At 52.8% G+C, this 20,757-nt stretch overlaps 1 protein-coding gene across 3 annotated transcripts in view; it reads left to right on the top strand.

The window, feature by feature from the left end:
- The window catches only part of SLC41A3 (solute carrier family 41 member 3), a 34,467-nt gene extending 22,083 nt beyond the window's left edge, over positions 1 to 12,384 (top strand). For 2 of the 3 annotated variants that reach the window (XM_058678611.1, XM_004581360.2), the window contains 6 exons: positions 156 to 302; positions 658 to 802; positions 1,824 to 1,903; positions 3,446 to 3,580; positions 6,259 to 6,407; positions 11,653 to 12,379. In XM_058678611.1, coding sequence (XP_058534594.1) covers positions 156 to 302; positions 658 to 802; positions 1,824 to 1,903; positions 3,446 to 3,580; positions 6,259 to 6,407; positions 11,653 to 11,862 — 866 coding nt within the window. In that variant the 3' untranslated portion in view covers positions 11,863 to 12,379. Of the gene's footprint in view, positions 1 to 155; positions 303 to 657; positions 803 to 1,823; positions 1,904 to 3,445; positions 3,581 to 6,258; positions 6,408 to 11,652 lie in introns of all 3 variants that reach the window. The other variant, XM_058678610.1, reaches the window with a different exon arrangement.
- The last annotated feature ends 8,373 nt before the right edge of the window (positions 12,385 to 20,757 follow it).

Below are 20,757 nucleotides of genomic sequence, written 5' to 3'. Positions count from 1 at the left end.
ATGGCCTGGCTCACCGTGCAGGCTTGTGTGGGCAGGAACCTGCTGATGAACAGCTCCTGGCCGCCTGGCTGGTCCTGTGCCCCACTGCCTGTGCACCTTCGCCGTGGCGGCTGGCTCGCTCGGGCCTGATCCCCCCTGACCCCTTCTCTCCCCAGGACTGCTCATGGTTTGCATCGTGATTGGTGCTCGAAAGTTCGGGGTCAACCCAGACAACATCGCCACCCCCATCGCAGCCAGCCTGGGAGACCTCATCACACTGTCCATCCTGGCCTTGGTTAGCAGCTTCTTCTACAAACACAGAGGTGAGGAGGGGCCCTGGGATAGGCCACTCAGCAAGGCTGAGGGGCAACTTGGGGCTCCCAGTTCCCACAAGACTGAGCCTGGGGTGTTGGCTGAAGGCATTTCTGTGACGGAGGGAGCTGAGGTCGCCTGGCAAGTCCAGCTCCCCAGGGATATTGGGCAGCTCCAGGCTGCATATGTGCAGTGTCTAGAAGGTGTAGCCAGCCAGTCCTCCCTACACCACTGAGGACAGAAACATCTTAGCCCACATCTGATATGGGAACCCAGTCTCCTCTACCCCCACCCTGCCCGCATTCTCATCAATCCCAGCCCCAGCCATCCCTGGCCACCTGAGCTGTGTGTGCCCCTCTCTCGTAGACAGTCGGTACCTGATACCACTGGTGTGCGTCGGCGTCATGGCCCTGATCCCATTGTGGGTTCTTATCGCCAAGCAGAGCCCACCCATCTTAGAGATCCTGAAATTCGGCTGGTTCCCGATCATCCTGGCCATGGTCATCAGCAGGTGCGTGTGAGCGTGAGCACCGGGCCCAGGAGCCATGGAGCTTCCCACTGGCCTGCTGCTGCAGACCGCAGCTGACCCCCAAGAGCCGGCGGAGGCGTGGCTGCTTTAGCTCTTATTTTCACAGGATTGATTTATGTACTTGAAAGAGAGCTTCTCCTGCAGGTTCACCCCACAAATGGTTGTAACAGCAGACTGAACTGAAGCTCCATCTGTCTCAGGCACATGGGAATGGGTGGCCCAAGCACCTGTGCCACCTTCTGCTGCTTTCCTGGACACAGCTGGATCTGAAGCTCAACACTCATGGGATGCCAGTATCTCAGGCACAGGCTTAACTCTCTGCACTGCCACATCAGTCCCTCTGTACTTCCGTTTAGCCAGAGCCCCTAACCTGAGTTGTTCTCAGAAATGCTGGCCGGTGGCAGTGGCCAGAGCCCAGAGCCCAGAGCCCGGGGACCATGCAGAGTCCGAGCTGGAAAGATCAGAGCAGCACCCCGGGGCCTTGTATTGTGCTCTGTAATGTGTTCTAGGGGAATGACATCTTTCCCCATCCATGCTGGCCCAGACCCTTGACTGAATGCAGGTCCCTCACCATGGTCCCCAGGCCTCAGCTCTGTTCCCTCACCATTCTCCGCATGACTGTGGGTGGGACATTTAGAGCCCCCAGCTGAACCCAGGCCCTGCTCCCACGAGACTTTGCTGAACTCGTGCCTATGTGCGTGATGGTGTTGGGTCTTCCCCAACTCAGAGCCCCAGACAGAATGGATCTGCTTTTGAGGGTCTTGGATATCTGGAAGGTTCCTGAACTCCTTACCCACATCTGTGTCATTCCCTAGGGTGTTGAGGTGTTAGGGGAGTATTGTGAGGGTGGAGATAGCATTGGTGGACTGCAGCCAAAGCCAGGGGGTGCCCGGGAGAGTCTCTGTAGTGAGTGACAAGGCACGCAGGGCACCGGAAGCCAGGCAGGACTGTGCCCGGGGTCGGTTCTCATCAGCTGCCTGCCTGCCCTCTGCTCTTTCCCTAGCGTCGGGGGCCTCATCCTGAGCAACACCTCGTCTAAGCCGCAGTACAAGGGCATGGCCATCTTCACACCCATCATCTGTGGTAGGTGCTGGTTGCAGTCCCTGCTGTCCCCAGGTGGGGCCTGAACAGGGGACCTGAGCGACAACTGGGCAGCTGGGTAGACTTCCATGCTGCTCACACCCCACTCTGTGCACACCTCATGGGGGAGCGTGGGCACCAGGTAGACTTCCAGGCTGGGGAGACCCAGGGAGGAGCTCTGCCTGCCTGTGTGGCTCACACCCCACTCTGCAGGGTACACCACAGGGCAGGCGTGCACCCTCCTGGCACAAGTATATCTGAACACCCATGAACCCTGAGGCTCACAGCACTGCACCAGGCCTCGCTGGCCTTTGCAGACCAAGTGTGGCCTTCAGAACTGGCTCTTGTATTTTGGTTTTAAAAACTCAGATGTTTGCACGTCCGCATGTGGATTTCTGTAGTCTGGAGGATCCAGGCTTGGTGGTGCTGGGTTGATAGTCTGGACGTGGCAGTTTGCCTCAGTCCATCCCATCCCCTGCCTGCTGTCTCACACCTGATTCCCTCAGCTCCCTGCCAGGCCCAGGCTCTGAGGGTAGGGGGCATCTGTATTAAAGACCGCTCATTGGATTTGATGTCTGGTGTCCTCTGAGGCTCTGGATGTAGACTTGGTCAGGGAGGAACACGGCATGGTCAAGTCACTGCCCCTTTGCTTGGCTAGGGCCTTGGCATGACCCTTACCCATCAGCAGGGCTCCTGGCAGGCGTGTACCCTGACAGCAGGGTAACATTGTGGGGAGGGGAGAAGCAGCATTGGGCAACACAGATGCCTTCAGGGGCCCATCAAGCATTTTGACTAGGGCAAGATGACTACAGAGCAGTAGGGAGCGGTGGGGAGTAGGGTGCAGTGTAGCTCACTGTCCTTGTCTGGAAGGGTGGAACCTGCCTGGGCAGCCCCAGCCCAGGTTGCCTGGTGGGAGAGATGGGCCAAGCCGCCTCGCTGGGTAAAGCTGGGGGTGTGGATTCAGTGCCGTTAGCCAGTGCCACCCTTTAGCTCAAGGTGTTTTCTTTCCTCCTCTCTCTCCTGTAAACTCATGCAGGCCGAGCACAATAGAACTGTAGCCATCCTTGGTTTACAGACTGCCCTTGGCCTCATCCAGGGCAGCCCAGGCAGCTCGTCCACTCATGACCCAGCCCTCCTGCCCTGGTCCCAGTGGGCTGAGCTCCTTGGTTTTGTCCAGAATTCCCATTGGTAGTTGAGTCCTCTGGCCTCGAGGCCGAGAGGAGCCAGTCAGGCTCTTTTTACACCTGTCTGTTCCTGCCCCTCCGGCTAACAGGTGTCACTGAGAGGCTGCTTGGCCAGTAGCTCTTGCTCATCTTAAGATATACCAGCTGTCAAGGTGACACAGTTCCTACCTCAGAACCCCATTTACCCAGGTTGGGCCGCCCATGCTTTGGTTCCAAACAAGATCTGTGATCAAGCAGGAGTTAGATATTAAGACATAAATCAAGGAAGCCTTCCTGGAGGAAGTGAACGTAACATTCAGGGGTAGAAATCGGAAACCAATGGGAGGGAAGGGGAAATGAGATTGATTTTGTGTTTTTGCAGGTGTTGGCGGCAACCTGGTAGCCATTCAGACCAGCCGAATCTCCACCTACCTGCACATTCGGAGCACGCCTGGGGTCCTGCCGCTGGGCATGAAAAAATTCTGTCCCAATCCATGCTCAACTTTCTGCACCTCAGGTGGGTCCAGTGTGCACAGCACAGGGAGCTCATGCTCCTGGTGTGTGGTCACCTATAGCAGCCCTGACCACAACCCACATGGCCTGCCAGGCCCCAGCTCCCCGTCCTCCCAAGGATCTGCCCATCCCGCATTGCAGGTATGCCAGGGAGCAGGTGCTGAACTGCCAGTGCAGGAAACCAGTCAACACACAGTCACACACTCTGGCATGTTCCAAAGCTGCAGGAGCCTAGGGTGCAGTGGAAAAGAGAGCTGTTAGGAAGGCCTGGGCCTGGACACTCCTCCCCCTGGATGAGCAGGGCTGGGAGGAAGGGAGCTCCGGGCGGGAGCCATCTGGGCCAAGACCTGGAGATTGGAAGGCATCTGGCAGCTGTGAAGACCTGAAGCACCAGTATAGCCCAGTTACAACAAGTGGGAGGGGACGGAGGGCACTGAGGCCAAGCAGGTGAGAAGGAGGCAGTCAGGCAGGCCTGGAGGCTGGAGGCTGGAGGAAGGGAAAGGCCGTCTGTTCTGAGAGCCCCGGGAGCCTTTGAGGCGTTTTCACCTTTCTGTTGTTTTTCCAAATTGAAACTTTTTAAGAAATTATTATTATTATTATTTTATAATTTTTTATAGGCTGGGATTCCCCCCCAACTCCCACCCCCCATCAGATTCTTCCCATATTATTATTATTTTCACAATTTTCTATAGACTGGGATTCCCCCCCCCCAAATCCCACCCCCTCATCAGATTCTTCCCATATTTTTACAACAGTGTAGTCCTTCATAAGGAATCATAATTCCGTCAGTCTCTTCTTTAAGTATATCCCGACATTGTTGATACAGACAATGTCAGACAGTCCAGCATCGCATTGTCTACACATGTCCAACAGTTTCATTGGGAATCCGTCTTTCATCTGGAAGCAGGGATGCATGTTCCATTATACCCCCACGTCTGTATATGACAGACCCCAGTACTCCATCACCATACATTACCGTAAGTGAGAAGCCATGAAACAAGGTCAACAACTGGCATGAGTCAGAACAATCACAACAACATCATCATCAAGTTGGGAGTTTTTTTACCCTTTTACTTCTCGGGTCATCTCCACTCTGCTCCAGGAGATGCCTTTAGCTGCCCTTTAGGGTGTGGCTGCTGGCACATTACTGGAGGCTGTTGTCACCTGTGGTGAGGCTCAGAGTGATGGAGTGGGCATTTGGTGCAGCAGCCGAGACACCGTTTGAGATCCCTATCTCAAATCAGTGAGTGGACTCGATTCTCAGATGTGTTCCTGACTGTAACTTCCAGAGAGTGCAGACCCTGGGAGGCAGCCAGGATGGCTCGACTGCTGGAATGCCTTGCTGCCCATGTGGGTGACCTGGATTGAGTTTCTGGCTCCCGAGTTTGGCCTGTCTGAGCCCTGGCCATTGTGGACCATTAGGGAGTGAACCAGCAGATTAGACCATTCCTTTTGTCTTTTCCCATCTCAGATTTTTCTGTCAAAGAAATAAATGTTCAAGTTGATAGCTCTTTTTAACGCTGGGAACATGTGCCACTTCTTTCCAACCCCTGCGGTAGATACTGTCAGTAGATACAAATCTACTGTCGCTTGATTTGTCCTCATTGTATAAATATGGGGACATTTCTCTTCTTCACGAGATTTTCTTTGGATTTAAAAAAAACTGCATTGTGCATGATTTAGTCTGTTGGGTTTTCTGAGAACCTAGAATACAAATCTTCATAGCTTTTGTCAAACTGGAGGCACTTAAGCCATTGTTTGAATACTTTTCAACCCCACTCTGCACGGATACCTGATGACACGAATGTGGGGCTCTTGTCACGTGTGGTCCCGCCAGCCCCAGAGGCTCTGAATAGTATCTTGACTGTTTGGGTTTTTTTCCCCCTCTTTTGCTTAGGTGGGCTAGTTTCTGTATTTTTTTCTCAAGTTCTTTCGTTCTGTGGTTGAACCTATCACTGAGTTTTTGGCGGCACTCCTGTGTGTTTTTGAGCTCTAAAGTTTGCATTTCTTTTTTCGTTTGTTTTTTTGGGGGTGTTTGTTTGTTTGTTTATATCTTCTGTTTCTTTCCTGAGAGTTTCTGGGCCTTGACTGGTTTGGAGTAGGTTTGCCTTCTTCACCAGAAGTGCTTGTAGTTAACTCTGACATCTGTGTCATCTCACTTGACTGTCTAGGGGGTTAGAGCTTGTCATCCAATCTTCCTCCCACTATAAGGAGTGGTTTTCCATAGAAGCTGGGCGTTTTGGCTAAGACAGTGTGCTGATGTATGTCACACTCCTGGAATGTGTGGAGCACGGAGCGTGTTGAAGTCTGTCCAGCTCTCCACGACAGTGGCATATCCTGGAGGGGTCCCCAACCTCAGGAGCGCCTGCCCCCTCAGACACTCAAGCTGCCCCTACCACTTGAACCTGGCTTGCTCAGAGCACACAGTGTGAAGGGGCGCCTCTTGTCCCTGCTGACTATTCCCATTTGTCTACTCTGAGATTTCAGTTCCTTGAATGGGGAAGGGATAGGGGAAGGGCTGTCCTTAGCTGCTAGAATCTGCCTACCCCTTGGGATGTGTGTAGGAGACACCTATAGAATGAGCGCAGGAGTACAAGGGGTGCCTTACTGGAGACTGCCCCATGCCCCATGGCCTCTGTCGCCATGGAGGTCCTACAGACTTCTTGGTTCTGTTTGTTCCAGAGATCAACTCCATATCAGCCCGAGTCCTGCTCTCCCTCGTGGTCCCGGGCCACCTGATTTTCTTCTACATCATCTGCCTGGTGGAAGGTCAGTCGGTGACAGACAGCAAGAGCTTCGTGGTACTGTACCTGCTCGCAGGCCTGATCCAGGTGAGGAGGACGTAGCACTAAGCTGTGTCTGATCCCGGTTGAGATTCTGTAGAGGGTAGAGCAGGCTGGGCCGAGGGTTCCTGGACATGCAGGCAGAGCCTCCCACCCTCACCCCGACCTGCCGATCTTACAGGAGTTCAGTCAGCAGAGGCCACAGCACACTGCACACTGCATGCTGCATATTGTACACTATACCCTACGCACCATGTGCACACACACACGCATGTGGTGTGGTTATCATTGGGTAGTCTGAGAGGTGGGTCCAGTGGCCCCCGCCACACAGCTGGTGGTTGGCCAGAGAGCAGGTCCCTGCTGGGGCTGTCGCACAAGGGCCCCCGGGACTTGGGTTGGGGCTGGGTGGCAGTGAGGCCTGGCGGGAGGGGCTTGCACAGGTGTCCACAATCTGTCAGCTGAGACTCCGCGGCCAGTGTCCCTGATGGGCCTGGGGCTTCTGCAGGGAAAACACCATAGACACCCCTGGATAGTTCGTGGAACTGCTGCTACCAGGAACAAGTGGCTGCTGAGCTCCCGAGTTGGTGGTACTTAGAAATGCAGCGCTTCTGGACCCTGGACCCTATGGGGCCTGGAGACCTCTGGGGAAGCATCCCAAGCAACAGCAGCTTTGAGCTCCAGTTAGAGGGAGGAAGGATCAGCCTGGACAAGGGTCCCAGGAGCCATGAGACCTGGCCATGACCATGTGGACAGTCCCATGGCCGCCTTGGCAAGGGCTGGGCACCTGGAGCTCCAAGGGAGAGGGGCTCATGCAAACACAGCTGCAGGTCCCCACAGGGGCCAGGGAATGAGACCTGGTGTCACCGAGGGGCTTGGGGCTGGTGCAGGGCAGCAGGGTTGTGGCCCTTTGGGAGGCAGGAACAGGCCTGGACATGGGAAGTCAGGACAGTCAGCCTCAGGCCACTCTGCGCGTCCGAGCCCAGCCTCAGGCCCTCTCATGGCCGGCCTCGTGTTACTGACGCAGAACTCCCGGGCTGAGCAGCTGGTGAAGGGGAGATCTGTGTAGCTCATGCTTGCAGGGGCTGCCGTGGCCACACAGCCTGCTCCAGCCTGCCAAGGCCAGGGCCTCCTGGCTTTGTCCCAACCCGGCAGAGAAGCTGAGAAGAAACCTGCTGTGGGCGAGCAAGGAAGCTTAGAGAGCAGGCAGAGGCCACGCTGGCTGTTTTTAGGTTTTTAAGTATGCTTTGATGTTTAATGGTTACGTGGTAACTTATATTTACAGGATATACTGTGACATTTCAGCACATACAATGTGTAATGATATATCAGGGAACTTGGACACACGGGGGAACTCAAACACACATCATTTCTTTGTGCTGGGAATGTTCAAAATTGCTTTCAAAAGTCATTCGTCCTGTCCAGCATGAACCACCCTCTCCCGTCTCCTTCTGCCCTGCACCCTTCCAGGCCTAGTCACCACTGTTCATCCCCTGCTACTCCAAGGTCATTTTTTCCTCCCACGTGTGAGTGAGAACTCATGACGTTTTGTCTTCCTGTGCCAGACTGAACACAGTGTCCTCTGTTTGTATCCATGTTGCTGCCAGTGGCAGAATGTCACTTCCTTTTATGGCTGAAGAATGTTCCTTTGCATAAACATGCCATGTTCGTTCCCATCATCACTCCCCTGTTGACGGACGCTTGATCCTGTATCTTGGTGATGGAACATGTAAGTGTCCTCACCAGGCTAACTTCCACGCCCGGGGCAGGGCAGCTGGATGGCTAAGAAGTTAGGTTTCTGCTTTTCTGGGGAAATATCCCTGTGGCCTTCCATGTTGACTGAGCTGATGTCCGTTCCCCACTGGCCTGTGTTGTTTTGATCTCAGTCACAGCTGTTCTAACTGGAATGCAGAGGTGCCTCATTGTACTTTGGACTCATGTTTCCCTGGTGACAGGTGTTTTTCCATATACTGGCTGGCCATTTGTATCTCTGTTTTTGAGGGAGATCTATTCAAGTGATTTGTCTACTTTGTCTTCAGGTTCTCTATTGCTAATAATTTTCTTTATTCCCTTATACATTCTGAATATCATCCCCAATGGATGCATGGTCTGTAAACATTTTCTGCCATTCTGAAGGCCTTTCCCTGGGTTGGTTGGTTGCTGTGTTCTTCAGGAGCTTTTGGTATGATATACTTGCATTGGTCAACTTCTGCTTTGATCGCCTGTGCTTTGGGGATGATGTCCAAAAAATTCTTGGCCCATCTCAATGGCCTGAAGCATTTCCTCTGTGTCTCCTTCTTGTGTTTTCATAGTCTGAGGACTCATACTGAGTCTGTTCTGAGTTGATCTTTGTGTTTGGGGAGAAAGGGCCTGGTGTCTTGTACTGAGGGAAAGCCCATCTCCCCAGCACCACCTAACTCGAAGGTCCTGCTTTCTACACTGGATGTTCTTGCTGCCTGCATTGAAAATCTCTCAACTATAACTACATGAGATTGTTTCTGGGCTCTTTATTCTGTCCCATTGGTCTCTGGATCTGTTTCCATGCCAGGCCTGTGCTGTTTGGGTCAGTGTGTTTTGAAGTCAAGTATTATAATAGATCTTGCTTTGCTTTTTGGCTTAGAATTGCTCTGGCTGTTCAGGGTCATTTGTGGTTTCATATGACTAGTGTGGATGACTTGACTATGGCTCTCAATAGTATTGCTGGTCTCTTAACAGGAATTACATTCATTTACTTGGACACATATAGGCATTTTAATAATATTTTTATAACCTGTGAATATGGGCCACCTGTCTATACCTTTTTACCCTCTTCAGAGTGTTTTGTAATTTTCATTGCAAAGACCGTTCATAGCCTTTGTTCAATTCATGCCTCAGTATTTATGTTATGTCATGTTTGTCATTTATGTTTGTCAGTATTGATGTCATGTTATTTAGCTAATGCAAATGGGATTCAATTATTGATTTCTGCTTAATGAAATTATTGGTGAATTTTAAAAGATACTGATTTTTGTATGTTGGCTTTATTCCCTGTAACTTGGAGGTTTCATTTATCAGCTTTAGAGTTACAGGCCTTAGTTACAGAAGTGTTGGCCACAAACCAGGATCACTTGGACCACTGCTTTCCATTTTAGACACTTTACGTATTTCTCTTGCCTTACTGCTCCGGTTGAGCTTCGCCATACTATTTCAAACAGGAAAGGTGAAAGTGGATATCCTCGTCTTGTTCTTGATCTTTGAGGAAATGATCTCAGCTTTTCTCCATTTCGTATTATAGAGGCTGTGGTTTGTAATTTATAGCCCCTATTGTGTTGATCACATGACTTTTGTAAGTTGTCCTGTTGCTGTAATATGTTGTATTTGTTGGTTAGCACATGTTAGAACATCCTTCCTTCCAGGCCTGGTGTGTAATCCTTCCATGTTCTTGCTGTGTAATCCTTTCGTGTGCAGTGGATTTGATTTGCTGATGCCCCATTGGGAATCTTTGCATCTGTGTTCATTTGGGTTTTCAGGTCTCTGTTTTAAGATGTCCTTGTCTGGTTTTGCTGTCAGGGTAAATGCCGACCTCACAGAATGAGGTTGGAAGAAGTCCCTCCCTTTAAATAGTTGGGGTTAGTTCTTTAAGAGTTTGGTAGAATTCAGCCATGATGAAGGCCTCCCATCCTTAGCTTTCCTTTTATGAGAAATATTTTGTTAATGATGTGATTTTTATTGCTTGGGTTTGGTAGGTTATGTGTGTTCTGGGCAGCTGTTGAATAAAACGTCCTATATAGTCTGTTGGATCCTTTCTGACTGTAGAGTAGTTCGACTCTGTTGTTTTTTTGACAGATTTTTTTCTTTTTTTTTTGGTCTAAACTGTCCACTGATGAAAATGGAGTGCTGAGTCCCCAGCTAAGTATCACAGTCTGTCCTTGTCCTTTTAGACCTAGCAGTGTGTATATGCTGGGGTTCGCAGGTCACAGGCTCTTGTTCAGTTGAATCCTTTAACATTCCCAAGGGATTGGTCTCAGTTTACAGTTTGGACTAAAAGGCTGCTTTATCTCATCAGGGCCTAGCTCCTCCTGCTAAATTCTTTTATTTATTTATTTTTTAAATTTTAAATATTTATTTATGTATTTGAAAGCCAAAGAGAGACACGGAGATATTTCACCTACTGGTTTACTCCCCAATTTGCCACCACCATTGTGGATGGTCCAGGCTGAAACCAGGAACCCAGAGCTCCATCCTGGTCCCCACAGGGATAGAACGGGCCCAAGCACTTAGGCCGTCTTCCACTGCCTTCCCTGGCCCATTAACAGGGAGCTGAATGTTAAACAGAGCAGCTAGCTTAGCTCCCTGAGCCACAACTCCAGTCTCTTTGGGTCTTGCTTATTAATGTCTCTTTCTGTTAAGTATCTCATGGCTTCCTGATTTCATTGAGTTGTCTGTATGCATTCTCTTCTGTCTTGTCACTTTTCCTTGAAGTCATGATTTTGAAGTCATTTTCAGTTTCAGAAGAGATCTATCTGTGGAGGGCTGTGCCCCTTTGGACTTGTCACGATGCCATGCTGATGGTAGCTGTGCACCTGACGGATCAGTTACCTCTATTAATATCAGAGGGTGACAAGACTCTGCGGCAGATGTGCCCCAGGCTGCAGGTTGGAGAGGGCACGTCACTGGGTGGGAGCTTCAGTGTAGTGATAAGTGCCTTCTTCAGCATCAGCCTCAGGGGTCTGAGCAGGGAAGATAGTGAGGTTACAGAGCCAAATGGGATGTAGCTCTTGCAAACACAGCGGGTTGCCAGGCAGCTCTGAGCTTGAGGGGCCCATGTGCAGGTGTGGGGCTCCCAGGAGGCTCTGGGAGTGAGCTGGGGGAAAGCAGGCTGCTTGTTGGAAGAACATGGTGCCCATTAGGGTCTGAGAGCTGCACAGAGCCTATAGGTACCTCTGGGCCATGACAGGGGTCCCATTTGTGTCTGGGGGCTGCATAGGTGACCTCGTGGGGCAGACTTGCTCAGAGAATTCTGCCCAAGTGATGACCAGGGCTAAAGATAAATGGGCAGGGCTTCAGTGGGCAGGTGCCCCTTGGGCATGGTCACCCAGCTGCCTTATCACTGCCACACTAGGACCAGAGCTCCAGCACATGACACTCTAGGTGACAAGTCATAGTATACCCCAAGAGCAGCAGGACCAAATGGAATGGCTGGGGCGGAGTTGGCCACTGCCCTTGTGTTTGCCCTTGACATTCAACAGGCTTGTTTTGTATCTGTCCTTGGCTCTCTGACTCAGTCTCGTCTTGTGTTTGCTGGCTCTTGTGACAGGTGACCATCCTGCTGTACCTGGCTGAGGTGATGGTCCGGCTGACGTGGCACCAGGCCCTGGATCCTGACAACCACTGCATCCCCTACCTCACGGGGCTGGGGGACCTGCTGGGCACCGGCCTTCTGGCCCTCTGCTTCCTGGTCAACTGGCTGCTGTGGAGCCAGGTGGACCTGGACTACCTGCCAGAACTGACCACTGGACCTCCCTAATCCAGCCCTGCCGGCCCTGGCCACAGAGTCAGATCTCCCTCCTCACCCCAGCAGGCTCCAGAATGGAGCTTCTCCCCGACTGGGTCCTCAGAGTGGCTGGCGCCTGGCCTTGGCGGTGCCCTTGATCAGGCTGCTGGAGGGACTCGCATGCCCTGCCGCTCTGGAGTGGGCTTCCAAGCCTCCTGGAATAAGGGGTGCTACTTTTGCAGGTGTGAGTGTGTGCGTGTGCACATGTGTGCGTGGGGAGGGAGTGGCGTGTTCTGGCCGAAAGAAGCTACAGAAGAGGCACGTCCAGCTTGGCAGAGTGTATTTGCCTGGCTCACATCCATGCAGTGCACATGAGTGGAGCGTTGGGGGGTTCTGGAGCTCCCCAAGCTCAGGATGCTGTGCCTGGCTCTACTGCTGTCTCTACCAGGTCCTGGCTCATGCCCTGGGAATGTGGGCAGGACAGGACCTGGCATACCCTTCTCCCATCTCCCCCCGCCCGAGCATCCCCTTTAACCTTATCACTGCTTTCCTTTTTCTCTCCCCCACCCCTTTTATTTTAGCTTTTGGTTTTCAGCCCAACCTTCTGTGTAGGTTTCAGGGATGGGCACAGCATAAAATAAACAAGTGTTGTGTAGCCTCCGGCCCCTTGTGTCCGTAGACACGACTAATGCAGCCGAGAGACCCAGTGTGAAGGCAGTGAGCCTCCTTCCGCATGCATGCATTTCTCTCGTGCAGTGTCTGTGATGGAGGCGGCGGGGGCGTGGTACCAGCCTAAAAGCATCAGTGTCGCCAAGAATCTTGTCCCCATGCAAAACCTCCTGCCTCCTCATTCTGCTGGCAGGATCCATGGCCCACCCCTATGGGTGGAGCCACTTAATGGGTTTAAAGAGGCTAGGGTAAGATTCCTGAGCACCCTGGGGTGTGAGAACCCCACCCAAGGATGCCATCAGCTTCCAAAGCTCGCTCACTTCGATTCTTATAGACTCATCATTAACATTCTCAGCCAGGGCTGGGACCCAGGAGTGTTACCCACCGATGTTCCCTGAGAAGTGACCCGTCATGTCAACCAGTGTCTTGGAAGGGGTGCGCTAACTACAGTCACATGGGCTTGGAGATGCGGGACGAAGGGACGGTGAGGCTCCCCAGGCCTGGATGCAGGGAGGAGGGGACCTGGTCCCAGACGGTCACCAGATCTGGACATGATAGTTGTGTTTGTGTCTCCTGTGAGAGAGCCTCATCCCCTCCCAGCATCTCCCATGGCCAAACCCAACTGGAAGTTCTGCAACTGAAGAAGCTTGTTGATGGTCTGCAGGAGTCTCCTGGGGCACAGAGCGAGGTGAGGGTGGGGAGTGGGGAGCCCTCAGCATAGCTCTGCTGAGTCCCCAGGCTGCATCCTGGGGCCACCCTGAGCCAAGCCCTCATCATCCTTGTCATCAGGTTCTTTGGGGACCACATGCACATCACCGTGTAGTGTCTGTCGTGGAGAAGTCTGGCTCAGGCAGCCATGCAGTGCCCTGGTGGCATGTGAGGAGATGCGCTCACATTGTACCAAGCATGTCCTATGTGTCAGGGCAGGTTCTAAACACATCACACGTTCACTCCAATAGCCTCATGGTGACCTGACACGGCGAGTGTGTCCCCTTGCACAGGGATGCCAGCTGAGGCTTGAGACTTTCCACATGCGCTCTGTAGTGTTGGTGCCAGAATCAGAACCTGGACATTGTTGGCTCAGACCCAAGCTGTGCACATCGTAAAGGGGTTTGCCTAAGGAGCTCAGGAAAATAAACTTTTTTTTTTTTTTTCACTATCTAAAAATGACTGAACCTGAAGCATGAGTAGGAGTTAAATGTGGTGGGGAGAGGTTGGAGCTGAGGAGGAGGAAGGCTGAGAGTTCAGGAGGATGGGCTTCATCGCAAATAAGGGAACGGGGGACAGAGCAGAGGGGCCGGCCTGAAGGTGAAGGTAGTCCTGCAAGATTGAGTTGTTAGGGAATAGCATAGGACATGCTCTGCAGTGCAGAGACAGGACAAAGGTGGGGGGATGGGCAGAGGCTAAGAGAACCCTGTGCTGGAGACCCTGGGATGGGCCTTGGGGAAGGAGAGGGCAAGCATTGGTGCCTAATGTTATGAAATCCGGGGCATGGAAGGACTTCAGGTAGAGGCCGTTTAGGAACCAGGGGCCTGCTCGAGGAGAACCACTGTGGAAGACTTAGAGCAACAGGAGGCTAACTTGGCATGGAGATGTGGAAGAAGCCAGGACTTCAGAAGGGGAGATTGGCATCTCAGCAACTTTGGCCATCCAGGAAAGGGAGTTTGCATAGCGCTCTGGGTTGACTGGCTTGTCCCACTGAGCTCATTTAGAAGTTGAATCCTTTATTGGTGGTAATAAGAGGGTGGACACACAACCCAACTGTGGTTTTTGGAGGTAGAGCCTGTGGGAAGGGCCCACATGATTGAGACTTGGTGTGAGAAACCCGCCTGCCCCCCATAAGCAAGGCAGCTCCTCGGCTGGGCTGTTAGACCTTGTGCCTCTAGAACTGTAGCAGGTCAGAATAAACCTGTCTACAGAGCAGCTGACCGCAAATAAACAGTGTGAGGATCTGGGTAGGTCTGCCCGTGTCACCCAAGGTCCCTGTATGGGACACTTGGTCCCCAGTGGGGTGCTGCCAAGGTGGTGGGACCTTTAAGAAGTGAGGGCCACAGAAAGCAGCCAGACCATGGAGGTGCTGCCCTGGGCACTAGAACAATACCATCTCGTCAGGAATCGCGAGTCGTGGGAGTGGGTTGGTTCCCACAGACACAGGTTATAACAGAGTGCCCCGGCCACTCCTCATGCATTTGCATCCTTACACACGTGCTGAGACTCAGAAGAGGCTCAACTCCAACCACTATGGCCACTTGGGGAGTGAACCAGCAGATAGAAGATTGTTCTCTGCCTCTCTTTCTGTTATTAACTTTGCCTTTCAAATAATAAAATCTTCTTTAAACAGCAGAGATAGAACATTGCTTTCCCCCACCACCTCGCTGGCCTGTGGCTGGTGGGGTGAGCAGAGCATATTGAGGAGAGCCCATTAATTCCATGCACTTCATCTTATAGCTCCTGAAGCCGCCATTATTTATTTTCATATTTCTCGTGACTTTGAGGGGCTTCAGAGCGGGGGCCCAGCTCTGCATGTGAGGTCCCCATTAGAAAGCTCAGCCATTGGAGAGGGTCTTGTGACAGCTTGCAGGTGGGGAGACTCAGCCAAGGGTTGGCCTGCACAGCCAGCCCTTGTCAAAAGGAACCTCTAGGACCACAACCCATGACCCAAGGATCTGCCACCAGCTCCTATCCCTTAATGCTGTATCAGATTAAGTGTCTCTTAGGGTTCTTAACTCAGGACTTGGGTGTTCAAAGTCTCATGTAAGTTTGGGCCAAGTCACATTCAAACGAGAGCAGTAGCCACAGGCCAGAAGTATCGACCTTGACCTAAACCTCATGTCTTCAGCAAGTGTCACTCAACGTGGAACGTGGGCTTAAATCCCACCTGGTGAGGATTTCAGGAAAATAATCAAAATCTTGAGGACCAGGCGCTCAGCATGGAGCCCTTGGATTTAACAACCTGAGCAGGGGAAGGAAACCTTCATCCGGACTGGAACCAGCCACTCTGCAGCATGCCAGAAGGGGGCACTCCTCGGCGCCGCGGCGTAGCCAAGAAACACAGGAAACCACTGGGCACACTGCTCAGAAAGGAGGCAGTGACAATGAGCGCTCGCCAAGGTCTCGGGAGGATGTGGGGGATTCTACTGCAGGCAGGGGTCATTCATTCATGGCATGTTATTCACTCGGCCATTCAGCAGAAGTTGCCACCAAGCACGTGCTATGTGCCCAGCCCTGCCCATGTGGGTAAGACCTCAACTCTCCTAGCCTGGGATCCTGCATCTGTGAGACAGGAATAGCAGCAGGGCTTTTTCTGCAGGCTGCTGCTGGGAGTAAACAAACACTCATGACGGGCCGGTGACCTTGACTTGCCTGTCTGAGGGCAACCAGCTCAGGAGCTGCAGGGTGTGATGGGAGCGTGGCTGCTGTCAATCCACTGTCCCCCACCCCACGTGCTGTGCCCTGTAGGAGTAGACACAGTGAAGTCAGGCTTTTTAGGCATTGAGGGGCCTGGGGCACCCGTACTCTTCCCCCACCAGGTCCTGCTTCCTCTACTACAAACAGAAGCGTCAGCCTCCTCCCTACTTAGTGGTTCTGGGTATCCAGAGGGGAGACTGGAAGGACAAGAGGGGTCCTTGTGCAGTCCCTTGGGGTTGCTGCTGCTGCAGGTGCCAGGGTGGCCCCTTCTGCCTTGTCCCTGAGCAGCAAGCCCCTCCAGCACATACCCTGTGCCCTGCCCTCCAGCACATACCCTGTGCCCTGCCCTCCTGCATGTGTCCTTGCTTGTGACACCTGCACAGGTGAGCACGGAGCCTCTGGCAAGGCACCACGCGACTCCCCGACACTGCCCATGGCCCCAGCCGCCTCATCCCTTCCCTGAACTGCGCTCTGCTTCCACACCTCTGGCCTTTTGCACTGCTGGCCTCTGCCTGTCAGGCTTTCCCTGACTTCACTGCCCAACAAGGCCCAACAAATGGGCCTTTGTCACTTCTTCCATGAAGCCTACCCTCGCCGCCCCCCCAGCCAGCCACCTCTGTGGTATGCCCCTGCACTCCAACCCATGATGTGCCATGGTCTTTGGCATCAGGGGCCATAGCCAGGGGGCTGTTGGCCGGGGAGGTTTGGCAGAGCAGCTCCTGGCTTTGGAGTCCGGCTGTCTGGGTGTCCACCAGGCACTGTTCAAACTTGCTGTGGAACCCCAGGCCAGTCACGCCACCTGTCTGAGCCTGTTTTCTCATCTGAGACATTTAAAAATTCCGACAGTTTTTAAAAAAAATTTATTTGAAAGACATAAGTGCAGAAAGAGAGGGTGAGACAGAGATCTTCCATCCTTTACTCCCCAGATGGCTGCTAAGAACAGAACTGGGCCAGTTGGGAAGCCAGGAGCCAAGAGCTTCATCTGGGTTTCCCATGCGGGTGCAAGGGCCTGAACACTTGGGCCATCTTCTGCTGCTTTCCCAAGTGCACTAGCAGGGAGCTGGAACGGAAGTGGAGCAGCCCATCACCACGGGTGCACACATGGTATTCCAGCATTCTCAGGTGACTAAACCTACAATGCACAATGCAAGTGCCTCTGAGAAGCCTTTAAAGATAGCAGCCAAACAGAAAGTTCAGAGGGAGAAGCTGTGGGTGGCTGAGTTTGCCCAGCCCAGCACCTCCTCCACTTTGTTAAGGGAGGACAGGTGGGGGCTGGGAGCTACAGAGAGAAACTCGCCTTCTCCATTCCGGCCCTAAATCCAGTGGCTCTCCCGTGTGCCAGGCAGCTCTCAGACCTCGGCCAGGGAAGAGAGGAGTGGGTGTTTTGGGAAGATGGGGTGGACCTGCTGGTAGGCACATAATTGGTGCTTTAAGTTTGCAGTAGAGAATCCTTAGGTGAATGAATGAATGGGTGCTGGGAGCCAGGGCCTCCCAGCCTTTGTGTCATTGGGGCACCCAAAGGTGCAAAGAGAATGGCTCCCCTGCTGGCAAGGCTGCAGGGAGCTCCCAGCTGTATGGCAAGGCCTGGTAGATGTCCCTCCATGAAACTCTGCAGTTTCACGGACATTCAACTACCCTGACATCGGTTGATGCATTGTTGCTTGCTCTTGTGAGGTGTTCTCTGTAACTGATGTGAGCTTAGAAACTAATGTTAACAGCATCTTGGTGAGTCATCCTCATGCCATCTTGGCCGCTCCCACAATCCTTTGGTTGGAAGAGCTCAGGGATGTTTTTACTAACATTGTAAAACATGCTTTCAAACTAATTAAAGGGTTGTTAAACCCATGGTTGTAGTGGGAATTTGTGTTTAAAGATTTTTGTTTCTGATCTTTACGTTTTTCCCTCTGTGATATATTTTCTTCTTTAACTGACAAGTTGTAAAATGAGGAATGCGGTAGGAGTGTGTTACTGGTGCATAGGTGCTGCCAGCTGAGGCATTCCTGGCTACAAGGTGGAAACACCCACTTAGCCATGACGTGAAAAGCCTGTGGGAAAAGCCTGAGTTCTGTATAAATAAAAGGGACAGCTTTCTTGCATTGTCTGTTACAATCATGGTCCATCTTTTCTCATCTTTCGTGAGCTCCGAACTCAGCTGGAGCTGGTCTCTGGCAAATGAGGACACACGTGAGAGAGGGAATGAATGCAACGAGCTTCCAGAATCGGAGGCCCCTGCTTGGCCCCTTCTGCCCCGCCCAGACGGAAGCCCCGCCCATCTCCCAGTGACTGATCAATTGCTGCCAGGTGTTGGAACCGCGGGCGGAGAGCCGACCAGAGTTGCTGCTGCCCAGCGCTTCGGCTCACAGGTATTGTAGAGTCTCGGGGTACCCGACCCCAGCTCCGCGGTCCTTTCTAGCTCGCCTGGCCTCCAGTTCAATCTCCGTTCTGAGCCTCAGCAGGTGCCCACCCTGCTGACCCGGCCCCCGGCCTCGGGCCCTCAGCGTCCTACTCCGTCTTGCCCCGGGTCCCGCCGCCTCGACCTCGCTGGGCTCTCGGTGTGCGGGACCTCTGGGCATGCAGAAGCCCTGGCGGCCGCTTGGGCACAGACCCCCGCTCCCGGGCAGGCCTCCCAGAGCGCCCCCGGGGCGTCCTCCCTCGCTCGCCCGCCTGGTCCGCTTGGTCTTTGCGGGAACTGCGCCCACCTGGGGCAGGCGCCGCAGGAGTCCGGCCGCCATTGGAGACCCTGGATTTACTCTAGCTCAACTTTCACCTGTGCGTGCTATATCCGCGGGTGCCCTGAACTCGGGGGAACCCATGGTGAGCCAGACGCAGCCCCGGCACTGCTCCGGGAAGGGGAGGCAGAAGGAGAGGGCTGGGTGTTCTGGAAGAGACGGCTGCTTCAGGGGAGCAAAGGGTGGTGCCGCCTCCACTCCCTCCCCGCCCCCCTCAGCCAGGAGGGCCAGCAGGTGGGGCGCTCTGCAGCACCCTACACACCCGGCCATGGGCTGGGGCCCTATGTAACTCAGGCCCACAAGCTCCCTACCTGCTGGAGGTGGGGGTGGGGTCTACTCAAGCTGTCCCTTCCCGGTGAGTTCAGCTGTTCCTTGTAGCTCTGTCCCCGTGGCTTGGAGGCTGGCTAGGCATCCTCAGGGCCCTGTTTGGAACTGGTGTCTTGGTATTCAATGCTGACTGCGATGATGTCAGTTACCTTGCTGCTCTAGCCATCCCAACAGAACAGAAGCGAAGCGCCAAGCGAGAGCTCAGTTGGCTGTCCGGCCTTTCACCCTTGTCGCCTCCTGCAGCCTGACTTTGCTGATTGGGGGTGCTTCCTCCAAAGGCGCTGGCAGACTGGATTCTTGGGGGAGGTTGAGTTCAGGGGGCCTTTGCAGCATGTCCCGTTCGCATTCACTGGGAGTTGAATTTGAGATTCGTGTTTGTGATTTTGAGACCTGAGTGTTGGAAGATGAGCATGGAAGAGCTAATGGTGGTGGTGTTAAGTGACGTGTGGAGGACCGTGGATTTGCACTTACAGCACTTGCCTTGCCCCCTTCCCCCGCCCCAGCAGTAAACCCTTAGAGAGCTGAACCCCTATGCCGGAGTTCACGGGCTGCGGAAGGCCCTGGGATGTGACACAACGCAGCTCTGCACCCCTGGGCGAGCTGGAACTCGCAGTTCTTCCTAGTTCCTGTCACATTGTTGTACAGCTGCTGTCCCCTCGCTCTGGCCTGCCCCGCCGTAGCACTGGGACCCTCGCTCTGGCCTGCCCCGCCGTAGCACTGGGACCCTCGCTCTGGCCTGCCCCGCCGTAGCACTGGGACCCTCGCTCTGTCCTGCCCCGCCGTAGCACTGGGACCCTCCCTCTGTCCTGTTCCTGCGTCTGGTTATGTCTTGGTTCTTCGCTTGTCTGAATTTTCCTTGATGTCCTTTGCCTAAGCAATTTTCTAACACTGTTTTGAGAGAAATGACATCCTAAATGTACTTCAAGGGTATTTGGAGAATGTTCATGGGAAATGGAAGTGAATGTTTATTTTTGGTGCAAAAAATGAATGCCAGAAATACATGTTTTTAGAATTCATGGAAAATGTACAGTGTGAAAGAGACTGTGCTTGGATTTCAACTTTTTTTCTCCTGCGCAAAAGTAGATTTATCCTCTAATTCCACTTTTTCTGCAAACATTCTGCAGTAGCCTCTTCACACTCGGCTTTGCCAGTGTTGACATGTCGGAGATTCCTTAGGGAATATAAACACAGGCTGATCGTTGTTGTCATTGTAGTCCTTTCCCCCATCTTTTATAGTTAAAGTTGTGGTTTTTTTGTTATCACCTTCCATGATGCAGTTTTATAAGTACAGAGATTCCTCCCTCCCGGTTTTACTTCTTCCCTTTTTTTTTTTTTTTTTTTAAGATTTTTAAAAAAAGATTTATTTTTTATTGGAAAGTTATATACAGAGAGGAGGAGAGACAGAAAGGAAGATCTTCCATCTGTTGATTCACTCCGCAAGCAGTCACAACTGCCAGAGCTGAGCTAATTAATCCAAAGCCAGGAGCCAGGAGCTTCTGGGTCTCCCACGCGAATGCAGGGTCCCAAGGCTTTGGGCTGTCCTCGACTGCTTTCCCAGGCCACAAGCAGGGAGTTGGATGGAAAGCCGGAGTGCCAGAATTAGAACTGGTGCCCATATGGGATCCTGGCACATGCAAGGCGAGGACTTTAGCAGCTAGGCTACTGTGTCAGGTCCAGGCCCAGGTTTTTTGCTTGCTTGTTTGTTTTTTAGGCAAAATGAGATACAGTGAGAGTGAGATAGAAATCTTCTATTTATTCCCCAAGTGCCTACGACAGCTAGGCTTGGGCCAGGCTG

This window comes from Ochotona princeps, chromosome 21 (genome assembly GCF_030435755.1).
Source record: "Ochotona princeps isolate mOchPri1 chromosome 21, mOchPri1.hap1, whole genome shotgun sequence".
Lineage (NCBI taxonomy): Eukaryota > Metazoa > Chordata > Mammalia > Lagomorpha > Ochotonidae > Ochotona > Ochotona princeps.
Note: the sequence above shows the minus strand (reverse complement) of the source record. Positions and strands in the feature narration are given on the sequence as shown.